The following is an 18037-nucleotide window of genomic DNA, read 5'->3' as shown; positions in this document are numbered from 1 at the left end:
CACTGAGAAAGTGGACACTCGTGTATCTTCATTTGCAGTTTATACACAAGGAAGACAACCATCAGCAGATCATTCGAGCATGCATGTGTAATAAACTCTTCAATGCACAGCACGCAATTGCAAGCAAAAGTGCAACTGCAAAGCGAAAATCTCCAGGGCCATTCCTGCCGGATAAAGCGGGCTTTGTACCACTGATTGACCAGATTGTTCTTGTATGCACTTAGTTTAGTGCTTGCCTCGAACTAGATGTCGTGAAATGCTCGTTTGCACTTACGTTACCAGGTGCAGCACGCCAAAATAAATTAAGCATGTTTTGACTGCATTTCGTTTTGATGAGCTTCCTACTATTATTAAGCGAGCTTGAAATAAAGAAACAAGCCTGCCAGGTCCTTGATTTTCAAGAAACTGCGCCTCAAGGCCAACGAAAGAGTAGGGCCTATGTACGTTCACTTGCGGACGGCACTAGATAGATAGATAGATAGATAGAAGATAGATAGATAGATAGATAGATAGATAGATAGATAGATAGATAGATAGATAGATAGATGATGATGATGATGTTTGATGTTTTATGGCGCAAGGGCCATTTCACGGCCAAAGAGCGCCAGTTCATCTTACCAAAAACATGGACAATGATTGTGATAAGCGGCTGTATAAGGGCCATAAAATTCCTCGCGGTAAGGCGGGTAAAAACATACAAGTAATAAAATCATGACCATGTCGTGAAAGGTGTGTGCGGTGTGAATAGATGACAAAAGTTGGTGATAATAAAAGACGATGGTGGATATGTATGGCATTAGCACAAGTGCCTCAGACGTTCATAACCTTGCGTCCAAGGGCCGTGAGGCAAGTGCTTTCTTGTGTAGCCACCGCAGCAAAAACCTCTCTGGAGAGGTCATGCTACGGGATGCCCGGGTATATGATGTGAAAACTATGAATTTCTTTAAAAAACGCTAACAATGATTTGTGACTAAAAAGCGGTTCCCTACCGACGAACATTGCAGGGTGCAAAGGTATATGTTGTCGGTAGGGTAATGGAAAGTGTTGTTTTCTTACAGTGTCCAATTGTTTGCACTCAATTAAAATGTGAAGGACTGTCAATACTTCACCACATCTGTTACACAATGGTGGATCGCCACCGGACAGAAGGTGTGTGTGTGTCGTGTATGTGTGTCCTATCCTGAGTCTCGTTAGTATTACCTGTGTATGACGCGATTTCGATACAGGCAGCCAATGACCAAGGTGTGGCTTAATAACGTGTAGTTTGTTTTGTGTGTGTGTATCCCACTTGCTCTGCCAGTATACTCTGAGGTTTCGTTTGAGGGACGGCTTAAGATCAACGGCCGGGATTGATATGGGTGTAGGGGCAGTGCTTTTATGGACGGATGCAGCAAGCTGATCCGCCCTCACGTTGCCTTGAATCTCACGGTGCCCTGGCACCCAGCACACTACAACATGTTGTTTGAGTGTGTATAGTGTGCATAAAATGGAGTAAAGTGAGACAAGGACTGGGTTTTTGTGTTTTTTAAGAGTGTGCAGAGCCGTTACTACACTGAGGGAGTCTGTATAAATTACTGCTTGTTGTATTTGTAATTGCTTGATGTGTTTAGCCGCCACAAGTATCGCGTAGGCTTCCGCTGTGAAGATACTTGTGCCTGGATGTAGAGGGCCAGCATCCGAAAAGGATGGGCCGACAGCAGCGTAGGACACAGAGGAGTTAGACTTGGAGGCATCTGTAAAGAACTCAGGACGTGTGTATTTGTGTTGAAGTTCCAGGAAGTATGTTCGGATATGGGCAATAGGCGCATGTTTTGTAACTTCAAGAAAGGACACATCACAGTCTATAGTCTGCCACTGCCACGGTGGCAGATATGCTACAGGAGCCATTAAACTATGTTCAAGTGAGACTCCAGTTTCCTCAGCTAGACTTTTCAGGTGAATTGAGAAGGGCTGCCTCATCGAAGGCCTGTTTTGAAACAGAATGGAGCTAGACAAATCAATATTAGCAGAGTATGAGGGGTGCTTCTTGTCTGCTTTCACCTTAAGGAAATAAACAAAGGGATTGTAAGTTCTCTGCAGATCAAGCGACCACTCATTCGACTCAACATAAAGGCTTTCTACGGGGCTGGTGCGAAAAGCACCCGTAGAAAGGCGGATGCCCAAATGGTGCACGGGGTCCAGCATCTTCAAAGCACTTTGTGTTGCAGACTGATAAACAATGGCCCCATAATCTAAGCGGGTGCGAATGAGGCTTCGATACAGATTCATGAGACATTGCCTGTCACTACCCCACGTAGTACGTGACAACACTTTTAAAACATTCATGGCTTTTAAACATTTTGTTTTTAGATACTTGATGTGCGGTACGAAGGTCAACTGGTTGTCGAAGATTAATCCTAAGAATTTATGCTCCACATTGACAGACAGACTTTGACCGTTCATTTCAATGTCAGGTTCTGAGTGCATGCCTCTCTTTCGGGAGAACAAGACACACGTGCTCTTTAGTGGGTTCAGTCGGAATCCGTTTTCCTCTGCCCATTTGGAGACCTTGTTTAAACCTAACTGAACCTGTCGCTCACACATGGCCAAGTTGCATGACTTGAAGCCAAGCTGAACGTCGTCGACATATGTAAAATAGAACATATTGCGGGGAATGGACAAGTGCAAAGAATTCATTTTAATAATAAAAAGTGTGCAACTAAGCACACCACCTTGTGGCACGCCTGTTTCCTGGACAAATGTTTGGGAGAGCACAATGCCCAGACGGACACGGAATGTCCGGTTTGACAGGTAACTTTCGATTATATGAAACATTCTTCCGCGCACACCAAGGTGGGACAGGTCTCTTAGAATTCCGTAACGCCATGTAGTATCATAAGCCTTTACGATATCGAAGAACACAGAGAGGAAATATTGTTTATGGACGAACGCGTCTCTGATCTGTGCCTCGATACGAATAAGGTTGTCTGTGGTGGATCTACTTTCTCAAAACCCGCACTGAAATGGGTCGAGCAAATTATTTGTTTCAAGAAAATGTACAAGTCGGCAGTTTATCATTTTTTCGAAGACTTTGCACAAGCAGCTTGTAAGTGCTATAGGCCTATAACTCGAGGGTAAAGAAGGGTCCTTGCCCTCTTTCAAAATGGGAATAACAATAGCCTCTTTCCAGGAGGTAGGAATAGTGCCAGAAGACCAAATAGCATTGTACAAACAAAGTAAGGTTTTTCGGGTTTCGTTTGGTAGGTTTTTTAACATTTCATACATCACACGGTCAGAACCTGGGGCAGAAGTACTGCAGGAGTTTAGAGATGTTTGGAGCTCAGCTAGATTGAAAGCTTGGTTATATGCCTCGTATCTAGTGGATTTGTGTTCGAGTTTCTGCTTTTCTATTCTTGTTCTGTATTTTTGGAAAGTGTCAGTATAGTGGGACGAGCTGGATACCTGTTCGAAGTGTGCACCGAGGAAGTTTGCCTGATCTTCCAAGGTATCACCCTGAGTGTTTACGAGTGGAAGTGTGTATACTTGTTTTCCTGCTATCCTACCGACCATGTTCCAGACTTTAGCCTCCTGTGTGTATGAATTAACCCCTGATAAAAACTTCTGCCAGCTTTCTCTTCTGGCCTGCCGACGCGTTCTCCTGCCTTGAGACTTTATTTTCTTGAAGGTTTCAAGATTTTCGGCTGTCGGTGAGTTCCGAAGCAGCCTCCAAGCTCTGTTTTGCTGTTTGCGCGCGTTTCGGCATTCAGAATTCCACCATGGCACACATCGTTTTCCAAGGTGTCCATTTGTTTGTGGGATGCATTTTGTTGCAGCATCAATCAAAAACGTTGTGAAGTAGTTCACAGCAACATCAATGTTCAAAGCACAGATGTCATTCCAACCTAGACAAGCGATAGTATGAAACTGTTCCCAGTCGGCTCTGTTTATGAGCCACTTGGGAACACGTGGTGGACACCCAGTTACTGTCGTTGTGCTCAAAACTACGGGGAAGTGGTCACTTCTGTACAGATTACTGACGACTTTCCACTGGAGTAGAGGCACAAGAGATGGAGATACTATGCTTAGGTCTACGGAGGAGTAGGTGTTATTAGCGAGGTTATAATAGGTTGGTTCTTTTCGATTTAGGAGACACGCGCTCGACGAGATAAGGAACTGTTCGATCAGTCGACCTCGCGCGTCATACCGAGAGTCACCCCATAACCTGCTATGCGCATTAAAGTCTCCAAGGAGAACATAAGGCTCCGGAAGTTCATCAATTAGAGAGTGTAAATCGCGTTTTTGGAGCTGATAACTAGGAGGAATGTAAATACTGCAGATTGTGATCAGTTTATCAAAAAGAACCGCTCGAACAGCCACTGCCTCAAGGGGTGTTTGGAGTTGTAAGTGTATGCATGCTATTCCTTGATTCACTATGATGGCAACACCTCCGGATGATGTCATAGCATCAACGCGGTCTTTTCGGAAAATAACATATTTACGAAGAAAATTTGTGTGTTTTAAATTAAGGTGTGTTTCTTGTACACACAGCGCTTTTAGCGAGTGTTCATGTAAGAGTTCTTGAATGTCGTCAAGGTTTCTGAGAAGGCCTCTGACGTTCCATTGTATAATTTGAGTGTTCATGGTGAATGTGAAATAGTGCTGTGTGTACGAAAATCGAGTGGCTGCTTAGACAGGGAGTTTGAGTTCACTTAACAGGGCCATCACCAGGCCCTGTTATTTGCTTTTTTGTTTTCTTGGCGCGCTCCAAGGAGCCACGCCGCTCTTTCGGCACCAAGGGTGCCGATGTATCCATTGCCTCCTCGGAGACACTGGATGCCCGCACATGCGGGCTGTTAGTTCGAATTTCGGGCCTCGCCTGGTGAGGGGAGGCCTTGAGACCCGAAGACTCTGGAGTCTCCGGTCTCTGTTTGGGAGTAGGCGGTGTAGCCTGGGCTACAGCCGCCTTGGGGGCAGGTGCCACAGCCGACGGCTCGCTCTGCGCAGGCCGAAGGGGTGGCGAGAGCTGGTGCGGCGTTGCCCCCTGACGCGCCGCATCAGCATATGTTGCGCCGTAAAATGGCGACACTCTTCGTCTTGCTTCTTTGAATGTGATGTTTTCTTTGACTTTAAGAGTGATGATTTCTTTTTCTTTCTTCCAGTTAGGACACGAACGCGAATACGCGGTGTGTTCCCCGTCACAATTCACGCAGTGGGGCGTGGTAACACAGTTATCAAATGGGTGGCCGCGGCCACCACATCTTGCACAAGTTTCCTGACCCCGGCAGTTCTGCGAACCATGACCAAATTGTTGACATTTATAACACCGTCTCGGATTGGGAATGTAGGGACGGACAGAGAGTTTGATGTAGCCTGTGTCTATAGATGAAGGCAGTGTGCTAGATGCAAAAGTTAGTATTATATGTTTGCTAGGTATTTCTTTGTTGTCGCGTCTGATGATGATTCGTTTCACATCCGTGACATTTTGCTCTTTCCACCCTTCAAGCAGTTCCTGTTCAGACATTTCAAAAAGGTCTGCTTCTGAAACAACTCCGCGTGAGGTGTTCATTGATCTATGAGGTGAAACAGATACTGGGATATTGCCAAATGCTTTGAGACTGCCAAGTTTTTCATAGTGGTGTTTTTCTGGCAGCTCAAGGAGAAGGTCTCCGCTAGCCATCTTTGTAACCTTGTATCCTTGGCCAAAGAGCTCAGTCAGAGATTTAGCAACAAGAAATGGAGATATGGCTCTGGCTTGTTTTGTTGGCTTTTCGCTGTGCACTACATGGAATTTCGGAAAGCATTGTCTGGGTTGGTTGAAAAGTAATATTTCATCGGTGCGTCCCCTCTTAAGCGGAAGACGATCTAGGAGATGGGGAAATGCAGGTGTTCCCATAGTAGTGTACTTTTTTTCGGCAGCAATGGCGACCACCCACCATGGAGTCCAACCAGGGGACGCTGAAGCATTTAATACCATAAGGCTGCAGACGCCAGCCGTACATTGCCACTATAACCAAATATAACTACTCGAGGTTGAGTAATTACACAAGGTTAACCCTTGCCGCCAGGAAAAATCGGAAGTAAATGGAAGAGAGAAGAAGACAGGATAGATTTAAAGACGAGAAAAGACTAAGATGTAGGAAGAGAGAGATAGGAAAAGGCGACTGCCGATTTCCCCTGGGTGGGTCAGCCCAGGGGTGCCGTCTACGTGAAGCCGGGGCCAAAGGGGTGTGTTGCCTCTGCCGGGGGGCCTTAAAGGTCCAATCACCCAGCGTCAGCTCAACCCCCAGGATCCCCTTTTCCCCGGACACGGCAAAGCCACGCACGGCTAGGCGTGGGAGGGAGTAGAAACTCCCCCGTTAGCTCGGGTCCGTGGTGTCGCTACACACCAAACGCCTGCTTTAACAGGCGCCCCTGCGGGGATAGATAGATAGATAGATAGATAGATAGATAGATAGATAGATAGATAGATAGATAGATAGATATATAGATAGATAGATAGATAGATAGATAGATAGATAGATAGATAGATAGATAGATAGATAGATAGATAGATAGATAGACTCAAACTCACCAAAATTCGCTAAGAAACGCTTCGCATTTCGAAGGTGGAAGTAGTGCATGACCGTCGGCTATTAGACTAGATGTGAGCGCTACCACGTGTTCGCGACCAGAGCAAACAGCACAGTCTTCAACGACGACCGAACTGGAGATCGACAAGCTGGAACTTGGTGCATCCACTGTATCCGTGTAGGGAAGGACGTTTTCTTTAAATGATGTGACAGTGAAAGCAGAGTACAGGAAGTCGTCTCTGAGCATATGTTCCTGAATGCACATGGGTAACGAAATTATCTCAATGTGGTGGCGTGTGCTGTTGGTGGAAAGGCGGGCAGTACTCTGTCGGTTGAGGTGAACCTGAACGTTATTTGTGCCACGCAACGCGAATCCCACATACGGTGTTTTGACACCACGGAGCCACGAGCGCAAACCCCTACGCAAACGAGAAGTGACCGCACCCGTGTCGACAAGAGCTAGCACAGGAATATCTTCAAGATTGATTGACAACATAGTGGTCGGTCGGAGAAAAGATAATTATGGAGACCAACAAACACAGCTTTCCCTCCAGAAAAAACAATGTTAGTGTTCTGGATGTTGGTGAGCAAGGCGGGAGGTGGGGTGAAGCGCCAATACAGAGTTGAGGTAGGGCAAAAAGCGTCGTCTAGAAGAACGGGATGCCTGATGTTGACGCGGGGTGGGATGGAGCCCCAGTCTGCGTAGACGGGTGGACATCTCGGTAATAAGCATCAATTTTTCGGCTCCGGTCTCGCTAGAACTCCGCGTAACCAAGAGACCCAATGGGGAGAATAATTGGACACAATGACAGTGCCATCTGGATTCTGTCGGCAGTTCTAAAAAGAATGAAATATAACTATTTATCTCATAAGTAAAAACAATTTTTAATCTTTTGCTCTAAAACGTATTTCAAAATAATGAGAAATAAGACTATTATTTATAAAAAGATTTCTGTGCATAAAATTAAATAGTTTTCAAAAGCACAAGGGCGTTTCGAAGTGGCGGCTAAACGCTCGCATTACAGACGACGCCATTGTCGTCTGTTTCTAGGTCATTGCTGCCTCCGCTCGCTGCAGCAGCCCCTTTCACAATTTGTGTTGTTTTTATATTGTTCTTGGCAGTAAACTACTTACTGTAAGCTCATGAATAACTTGCATGCTTTAATAAGTTGTGATGCCGCATACAGGCCGAGCAAAAGGACAACGCTGATCCCACAAACTTGCAGCAATAAATTGTTTTATGGCGAGTCAATCAATTGATGCTTACATAAAATAAAGGCGACGTAAGCAACATTTTAGCGTGTACAGCAGTGAAAGATATGCATGCATTAGCGTTCATACGAAAACAAGGCATGTACTACGCATAGTCCTAATGCCGAGGACCCGAGCACAAAAGTTGTGGAGCGCTAGTTGATATTCACATCGAACACTTCGACACCTTCGCTGGTGTAAGTAAAGGTTTGCGTCCCTGCACTTGTGTAGTTCAATATGGCGCAACACCTCGTCGACCCTATTTGGCCAGCTATCTGTAATTTTTGTTAACATATCCACGTGCCTTTCACGAGCAGCGTGGCGTGACTGCTGCTTTCTCGTCCACGCTGCCACAAAAGTGCATCACTTTCAAAATTTCTACGCGGTGGCACTATGCATAAGTTTAATGTCTACAAATAAACTAAAAACAGTTTTTATGCTCACCATTTTCAAGTCTTTCCAATAAAGTTATCGAAAAAAGGCTTAGATGGTGTTTCAATTGCCACTGCCGGCGGTGCGTTGCCATCGTTTCAAAAGGGCCGATACCTGAAGGATCGGATGCAAAGCTCGCAACAAGCTACTGGCTTGGCATAACCCCATCTTTAAATCTGCTAGCAGCAATGGCAATAACTAGATATCTGGTCACGAGTCAAAACGTAGTGTCGGTGCGGGCCAGTTGGTTTTGTATTTCTCTTGACAGATACCTCTTTTTGGAACGGGACGTTTTTATCACTTGCTGTTGTCGTTTTCGCTTGCTCTTTTTTTTTCTAAAAATTTTTCCTCTTCACAATAAAGCAGTTGACAGTGAGCGCTCGTCTTCGTTCGTATCTCTGTCCCATTACCAGCCATGGTTGTCCCGTGTCTATCCTTATGCTGTATTTACTATATGTAATGGTCACGTACACCACAATAAATCACACTGCAAGGGACGATAGCCACTGAGGATACGAGGGTACAAGTGGTGCGCTGACTTGCAGACTAGCCAAACGACCGCGTGAAATGTCAATACACCCAGACATGACGGAAGCAGTTACTATTGCAGTAATATCGGCGATTGTGCGTATATGACGAGTTGTGCGAGTGACCAATGCTGTTGGTGCTGTAATTTCTGCCACGTCGGCGCGTGTGTGTAGCGGGAACGCTGATGGAGCAAAAAGTACCGTCGATGGTGTCCTTGTTAGCTCCTGCTTGACATGGCAGCACGTAAGATAATATTTTCAGTAATTTCTGACAGGGTTTGCATAAGAAAACTAATAATCCAACCAAGGCCAATGTTTAGCAGCCATAGGGTAACACAATGCGTGTTTATTGTTCAATTCGCACAGGTTAGCGATGTCGCTACCCTTACAAGAGGTCAGTTGTTGGCTGGAATGGAACGCTATGCTGTAGGCATGCAGAAGTATGGATTGCTTCCTGGAGACCGGATATGCATTCACCTGAACAACGAAGCCCAGAATTTACTGGTCATGTATGGCTGTATTCTTGCTGGAGCAACTATTGTGCTGGCGAAGACTTCGCTTACGGAAGGTGCGTAAATCGATTGTTTTTTAGGTTTTCAACAGTAACAGCTTGATTGCGAATTGTCTTTTAAGTCCACATTTCTTCATGGAGTAGAAGTTATGTACCAAGCCATAAGGAACAACAAAATACCAGTCAAATGCTAAATATTGATGTTATAATGCGTTATTCGTGAGACATGCTGATTCGTGTTTGGTGGTGTTCCTTTGCAAATTTTCGCTGAGAATTTCAAAATGACCTATTTATTTATTTATTAGAATACCCTCAGGGCCCGTAGGGCATTACAGAGGGGGTGGGTACCACTTATATAACACACAAGAAAAAAAGACAAAATAAAGAAACAAGTATCAGATGCGCAAATCAGGAAGGCAACAGAAGTCAACTAAAAATGTATAAGAATTCAAGCACATACAAGACAAAGATAGATAATGGAAACTGCGTATAGTTACAAGCATTGCTGAGAAATTGCAGTCTTGAATAACAAAGGGTCTGTTATTGATACAACGGAAGAGGGAAGGTGGTTCCAATCGGCGGCAGTTTTCGGTAAGAAGGCTGCTGAAAAGAATTTGGTGCGGCAAAACGGAATGGCAACCTTATGCTTTTGATCAATGCGCGATGAGTGGTATGACGGTTGTGAAATGAGGTCTCGCTTCATTGATGGATTGTGGAAAAATATCTTATGAAAAAAATGCAGTCGCGCCAGTTTCCGTTGGACAGTTAAATTGGGTAGGTCAAGGTTAGATTTCATTTCTGATATGCTAGCAATACGGGAATAATTAGAACAAATGAACTGAACTGAGCGGTTATGAACAGATTCTTACGCGTTAATTAAATTTTGCTGCACGGGATCCCATATAGCGGACGCGTACTCAAGCTTTGGGCGAATTAGTGATCGGTATAATAGAATTTTGAGGGACAGCGGAGCGCGAGAAAAGTTGCGGCGTAAGTATCCTAGCGTTCGGTTAGCGTTATTACAGATGTAGGTAACATGCGTGTGCCAAGATAGATTGTTGGTAATGTAAACGCCGAGGTACTTATATGAAGAGACATGCTGGAGGGGAACGGCGTTAATTCTGTAGGTACAGGGGGGAGAAATAGATCGCCGGGTTATTGACATGCATTTAGATTTGTTAGAGTTGAGAGTCATAAGCCATTTATTGCACCAGGTTGAGACAGTGTCAAGGTCTGACTGTAGAAATTGGTTATCATATTCATTGTTTATTTCGCGGTAAATTACACAATCATCTGCAAATAACCTTATAGCGGAGTTAATGCTGTCTGGGAGATCATTAATATATATAGGAAAGAGTAAAGGGCCTAATACGGAACCTTGGGGTACGCCGGATGTTACTTTAGAAAGAGGTGAGTTATAGACATTAGTTGTTACAAACTGAGTGCGATTAGTCAGAAAGCATTCAATTCATTTAAGAATGTTCGGGTCAATGTTTAAGGCACTAATTTTCAGGAGGAGTAATTGGTGAGGTACTTTATCGAAAGCTTTTTGAAAGTCAAGAAAAATGCAATGCACAAGTGAGCCGCGATCTAAAGCCGATGCTATGTCATTAGTAAAATAAAGAAGTTGGGTTTCACATGAGTAACTTTTTCGGAATCCGTGCTGGTAGGGAGTAAAAAAAGAATTTGATTCTAGGAATGAGACAAGGTTGGAGTAAATTATATGTTCTAACATTTTACAAGGAACACTGGTTAGGGAAATTGGTCTGTAATTGAGAGGAGACTGTGTGTTACCAGATTTGTGCAGAGGGACCACCTTCCCCACCTTCCAGACAAGCGGCAAAGTGGAGGTCTGAATAGATTGCGAAAAGATTAAGGACAAGTAAATTGATGAATACAATGCAGTGTTTTTTAGAAACTTTGAGTTGATTTCATCTACGCCACAAGAAGAGGATAACTTAAGCTTGTGAATTAAATTTTGCACTCCAACGGCATCAACGGTAACAGGATACATGGGTAAAAAATCACGACTAGGCATTTGCGGCAACGCAGAAGCAGAACAACTTGAAAAAGAAGTAACAAAAAAATCATTTAATGCAATGCAACACTCTTCACAGCGAACTGGCTGCCCGTCTGAGTTCGTAAGCGAAATGTTTTTCTTTTCCCTAGGTTTAACAGTTTTCCAAAATTTAGAAGGGTTGGTTACAAGAATTGAGGGAAAGGTATTATTAAGAAAAACGCGCTTGGCTTCCTTGATAGCTGCTCTGTATTCGGAAAGGACAGATTTGTACACGTGCCAACGGGCTAACGAATTAGTCTGCTTTGCCTGACGGAACAACCGTTTCTTTTTATTCCGCAATTTTTTTAAGTCAGTTGAGAACCAAGGGGGGCGTTGGCGACCCTTGATAACGTATGTGGGAATGTATCGCGTGATTAAAGATTCAACTTTCATTTTGAACAAGTTCCAGTTTTGTTGAACGCTGCGATCAAAGAAGCCATTAGCAAAGCTCTCAAAATTCGATTCGAGTTCACTGTTGATTGAGTCATAATCGCCGCGTGAGTAGTCTCTTATTATTTTCCAATTGTTTGACCAACGCCTTAAAGAACCTGTTAGATTGAAGTGCACGAAACAATGGTCACTTATTCCTGGGATATATGAAATAGAATGGACAAGGTTAGGTACAGTGGTGAGAATCAGATCAAGAACATTTGATGAATTGGGGCCCATTCTTGTTGGTTGCGTTACGAGTTCGGTAAGGTTAAAGTCTTCGCACAGTTCCACGAAATGTAAACTGTCGGCTGAAAGTGAGCTTAATGAACAGGAAGGAAGTGACCAGTTTATTTTCGGGTAGTTAAAATCACCTAGAATAAAAACAGGTGTATGCGGGTGCCTTTTGACAATATCATTCAAAGCATCATGCAGTTGCTCGCAAAACTCTGGCGTCGCACTCGGAGGGCGGTAACGGCCACAAAATATGACATTTTGATAGTTGACATGGAGGGAAACACAGACAAATTCTAAAGGTGATGCTATTACTATATGGCTAGAAACTATATAATCAGCTACGGCTATAAGTACACCACCTCCTGGCGATCGCACTTTATGTATAAAATTCTCAGTGCTTGTTACATGCACTGAAGGGATCCCGCGAAGCTCAGCTATGGAAGAGCAATATTTTCGTGACGCCGCCTTGCTTTCCAGGATTAATAAGCTGTGGGATCCGAAGATGACAGGCTTGCTTTAGGAACACATGGGCCGAATGAGCAGCCAACAAGCGTATGACATTTAATAACTGTTTTAAAATGACAAGATCATGGCCGTATGTTGTACTACTATTGTTATGAAAGCAAGATGGCTTACGTATCTCAGTTACTTACATATTGCCCATACAACACAGAAAGAACAAAACACAAATGATGACCATGCCGCGTCGCCAACCTCTGACACACGATAAATATCCATGAGTCGAACCCGCAGCGCGTTATTCGTAGATCCCACCGAGAGAATTCCTTCCATGAGCGCCACCGAACCCCGAAGAGACTCGCTGTCGCTTCCTGTGTGCTCTCCTGACCTCTGCCACCTTGTGGCGCTACTCGTGCCACCGCGATAACCCAACCCCGCTGGACTCTGAGACCACCTCTCTCTTAGCACAGGCACTGCAATAAAAAAACAGAAACAATTTTAAAATAACTTTGTGGTAGTTAATGAGAAACATTCTAATATTGCAGCTCACATTCCCAAAAGCCCAGCCTTATTCCTTCACGAAGAATTACTTCTTTCGAAAGTGGTTCGATAAAACGCTACTAAAGCTGTATTTGATGGAAATGTGACATCGGGCATAGAAAGTTGGTAGTATTTTTCCCGGCGTACTGAGTAGGGAAGAACGTTTTCGTTTATGGTCTTCATATAGCTGGCCAAATACTGAGATGTATGCAAACTGGTAATATGACATGGCAACATAGAGAAATGGAGAAACTCTGTCAGGACGCAACGTACAACGTGGGGTAGCGAATCCCACCAAATAAGATCTTTCCTTCACTCACAAAAACAGAACCTATCGCAAACGTTGGTGAGTCTCGCTCTGGAAGACAAATCAGCCGTGAGGCGTTTTTGTTTTAAAAGAAAACAATTAAATAATAAAAATTATTCTATGACACAATATTCATTCAACACATTTATAACAGATTGTATTCAATGTATTCTATAACCGATTTTTTTCTATCGGCTATGGCTGAGCTCGCCTGATTGCTTGCCAAGCACTGATACAAAAGATCGGACCTCTTTGTTAGAGTTGGAGGCGCGTCAGCAATACACTGCCAGTGGCAGCTGACATTCCGCAGTGTTCTGTCCCAGGCTTCAATTAGGGTGAAGCGCTTTGGGGTGTGGGTCGTTATGTTCACTGTAGTGGTAGTAATAGTAGTAGTAGTAGTAACCACCTCTAGTTTACTAATTGTTCAATACAAGGTGTTTTCTCCATATGTGCTTAGAAATGTGCCTTCTGTATATGCGCTGCTCACCTAGAGGACGAAGAAGTGAAGGACTAGGTACTGCCTGCTCTCGCCATCTTGGTTGTTTTTACCCGCACAACTCTGGACTGTAAATGTTGTAAATACGCCCGTTTTTTTTGTCACCCCCCCCCCCTGTAACATCATTGGTGGTAGGTTCGAGGTACTAACTTCACGCAATACAGAATTTTGCAGCGGGCGTCTTCTTGGACAGATGATCATGTCGACAGACAATGCCGTCGTTGCAGCCCCCGCTATGCCGAATTCAACAAGTTACGTTGTTGCGACCCACCCCCGAGACCACGCCCTCTTCTACGGGACTGATAACGTGCAAGTGGAGAAGAGGCTGGCCCACCACGAGCCCGCCAGCAAGACCGATTGCTGGGAACCGACCTTGGTGCTCGTAAATGTCAGCTACTACCTTAGGGGTACGACCAGTGTGTAATTCCACAGCACGAGGAGGAGCTGACCAGCTGGGACGTATGCAAACAAAAAAGTAAAGATTTTTCGGAAAGCCCATTGCACGACAATGAGCCACCCAGAAAGAACTCTCGTGCCGGGCTCAAACCTCAATGGAGCCGTAGATGGTTTACATAAATGATGTTTCAGCCTTGTGCCGGCTTGCTGATAACCAAAGGCCCGTAGGTGACAATGTCAGCCACATTCTCAAAGGCATCGCTGATGACGCCTTTCACTTGCTTGTGTATGACATTATCAGGGAGTGCCGACGGTTCGAAAAAAGCAAAAATCCCTAACACTGCCGCCTCGTCGTCGTGCGAAGTGGTCCAGATTCAGCCGCCACCCAGTACTGAAAACTTTTTGCGTCTTGTGCACCGAGAGATCAAGGCAGCAACTCCCTCGTCTCTCCAGGCTCATTCTCACGAGGAATGCCGACAGTGTCACTAATCCAGGCCATCATGCGCGAAGACCTGGCAAGAGCAGGCACCACGTAGTCCTTTTTTTCTTTGTGCTCTAGCTAGGTGAGCGGCACATAACAATATCACCAGATGGCGTCAGTGGTTTTTCTATATCTGACGACTCTGCATAGTTCACTGATAGACGGACGGATGAAGAGCCAGAAGGACGAATGGACAGGCAGACACTGAAATGAATGGACGGATGGATGATCAGACAGAGACAGAGATGGAGACAAACGGACTGTCTTGCGGACAGGCAGAAAGACTGCGCCGCGAAAGAATCGATACAGACGAACGAACGAACAGACGAACGAACTGCCTGACTGACAGATGGAAGAATGGACGGATGGATGGACAGATAGACAGATGAACGGATTGACTGATCGGTGGATGGATGGGCAGACGGACAGACAGAAAGACGGTTGGACTGACTGGGTTGGACATACAGGCGTACATACAGACAGACGGATGAACAGATAGACGGACCGTGGGACAGACAGACTGGCGGACTTACTGAAGAATGATTAGGCACAGGGACCGACAGATGGATGGATGGACCGATGAAATGACGCTTCGCCTCACTCATTATCATTTACTCCAGAAATATGCTATGGATTTTTTCGTTCAGTCTAGTGCTAGCGGGCCTGCCAGCCACAGTACACGTTAACAAGCGATACTCTATGCAGTGCCACTTGTATGCAGACGATGTGGCACTGTGAGTAAAGGGGTCTAGGTGGAACATTACTGCTACAAGGTGCTCTCTTCAACGCTCCCTGGATGATGTGACCTTTTTCCGCAAGGCATTCGAACTGTGTCGCCATTGAGAACTACTGCTGACTGGGCGAGTTGGTACGTGATAAAATTATATTGCCTTTGCACAGCTCAGATTGACCATGAAGCTACTATACGGTCAAGAAAGGAAAAAAAACAGACGATACTGTGAGCGCTAACTTCAAACTTTTGTTTACTATGTGACGTGAGGCCGTGGCTGTTTGCGTCATGAGGATGGTAGCGCTGCTGGTTCACCCCAGAGCTGCTGCTAGGGTGGGGGGGGGGGGGGGCATCGGGGAGCTTATGCTGGGTGACCAGTGCATTGCGTAGAGCAAAGCAGTTACATACCTGAGGATAAGGATCGACCACCAATTAACCTGCTTGCCAGCCGTCAAAATCGCCGAAATCTAGGATACCAGGGTCGAGACTTCTGTACGCAAGGTGCTAAGCAGGCGCTAAGGATGTACAGGCGTGAGCATAAGTGTGCAGAACACAGGATCGCTTGGCCGAAGGCATCAATGCGCTATTTGGTGATGAGACACTTGCTGCGAAGCGCATGCGCGTCCCGTCGTATCAGATGGCCTCTCACGTCGCTTCCTCTGACGTGCTCGTAGCCAAAACGAAAACTGGGTGTCGATGTCTTTGCTCCATCATATTCGTGCCGTTGTTTTTTTTTTCTTAAAGCAGCTGCGACAGCAGCGGTTCCAGCGCCAGACTCGCATCGTGATTTACACTGGTTTATTAGCATAACTAAGCGTAGCAAGACACTCAAAGCCTGATGCAGCCAAGCACACAAAAAGAAGTTTTCTAAGCTTCACTTGCTTTTGTTGCGTTAAGCCAAGTTGAACTTAAATGACCTTGGTAGTGATGAAACCCGTACATGAAGTACAAACATAAAATAAAAATTATTTTAGGTCTAATTATATCTCTTTACCTAATGAGACTAGACTTGTGATTAGTAATTAGTATCTTCCTCAGCTTGGATTCTCGAAGTTCATAAACCTTCAACCTCAATTACTTTATTTGTATTCTATTACAACTTGCTTATTTACACCAAATTATATTCGGACCAGTGCAATGATGCCTAGTCAATCACAATTAGTAATATTTTTCATGCTTACTTCGACGCTGCTTATTCGGCTTAGTTCTGCATAATTAGTTAAATTGTACCACGTGAAATGCCGATATGTTTCATTGCAGATTGAATATCAGGTTAATCGATCAAAATTTGTACGCGCCTTCAATAACACTAATTATGCATACATAGGCTTGATTTGTATAGTGTAAGTAAGGAGTATTATATCCTCCAGGGTTTGGCGCCTCTAGGCTGATATGGAAGTCGACTTGGATTAATTGGCTGCGATATGAATGGATGGATGAAAAACTTTTATTGGGGTCCGCTTTATAGGTGTAAGATCACGGACCACTCCCACGTATGGGACGGGGAGGCCCAGCCTCACCGCCACATCGTGGGCGTTCTGGACAGCGTTGAGTTGTTGTATGAGAACCGGACTCGTGAGCATTGAATCGAAGGAGTTTTTGGAGAATTCTTCATTTTTTCTTTGTAAAGAAGGGCACCTTTAGAGCATTTGGTTAAGATCACTGCGATTTTGGCAGTCCAGACAAAGTTCTGAAATATCGGAGTAATGGCTATATGTTACGAGGCAAGGGTATGTTACCATCTGAAGCATTCGAAGAGAGATTGCCTGTCGCCTATACAACTTTTCGTGTGGCAAGTGAAAAGACCTACGGCCTAATTAATAGTGCCTCTTGATCTCGTTGAAGGTAGTCAAAATGTGCCTGAAATGAAGGTTGGGGGTTGATGTTTTTGTCGGAGAAGCACAAGTCCTGGCGTGGTAGGTGAATCCTCGTGCCTTGGAGTGGGCTAGCTTGTTGACATTGGGAAGGCCACCGACCTTCAAGCCAAAGTGAAAAGGCAACCAAATAATAGTGTGGTGGGTGAGCTCCTTGTGAGCGACAGTTCTAAAAACTTCCTTGCAACCAGAACCAGAAGCGAAGGCCCTAGCAACTGATTTAGAGTCCGTGTAAATATCAGTGCTTTATGGATCAAGGAGAGCTAGTGCAATGGCCATCTGTTCTGTTTTGTAAGAAGTGGTTAGAACTGATGCAGAGGATAAAATGTGACCCTCAGTATGTACGGATACTACTGCAAAGTGAGCGGAAACGCCGTACTTGACGGCATCAACAAAGCATGAAACAGACGAGTGGGTGTCAGCTTGAGCTAAAAGAGTGAAGGCTCGAGCGACACGCCTGCCCACGTTGTACTGTGGATGCATATTTCGCGGAAGGCGACACACTTTGATGCGAAAGCGCATATAATCATCAAGTGGCGTTTTTCGCACTTAGAGCGTCAGGGAATTGACTCCAGTGTCAACCAGAATCTTTCTTCCCACTAGTGTGATCGAAAGCCTGGCAACCTGCGGCGTTTGTTGAGCCTCGATAACTTCTTAGAGTGTGTTGTAGACTCCAAATTTCATAAGGTTCTCAGTGCTTCTGTGCATAGGAATGCCAAGAACTTTCTTGGTGCTTTTCTTTATGAGGATGTTTAATTTA

The 18037-nt window shown here is 44.8% G+C and overlaps 1 protein-coding gene across 1 annotated transcript in view; it reads left to right on the top strand.

Annotated features, from left to right (window-relative positions):
* Positions 1–18037, top strand: part of LOC119169861 (uncharacterized) — a 127942-nt gene that overhangs the window by 61273 nt on the left and 48632 nt on the right. Inside the window, exon 3 of the mRNA XM_075886557.1 lies at positions 9125–9326. Within this exon, the coding sequence (XP_075742672.1) occupies positions 9125–9326 (202 nt within the window). The remainder of the gene's footprint in view (positions 1–9124; positions 9327–18037) is intronic.

The sequence above is a fragment of the Rhipicephalus microplus genome, chromosome 2 (assembly GCF_043290135.1).
Source record: "Rhipicephalus microplus isolate Deutch F79 chromosome 2, USDA_Rmic, whole genome shotgun sequence".
In the NCBI taxonomy this organism is placed as follows: Eukaryota; Metazoa; Arthropoda; class Arachnida; order Ixodida; family Ixodidae; genus Rhipicephalus; species Rhipicephalus microplus.
This window is presented reverse-complemented; position numbering and strand designations above follow the sequence as displayed.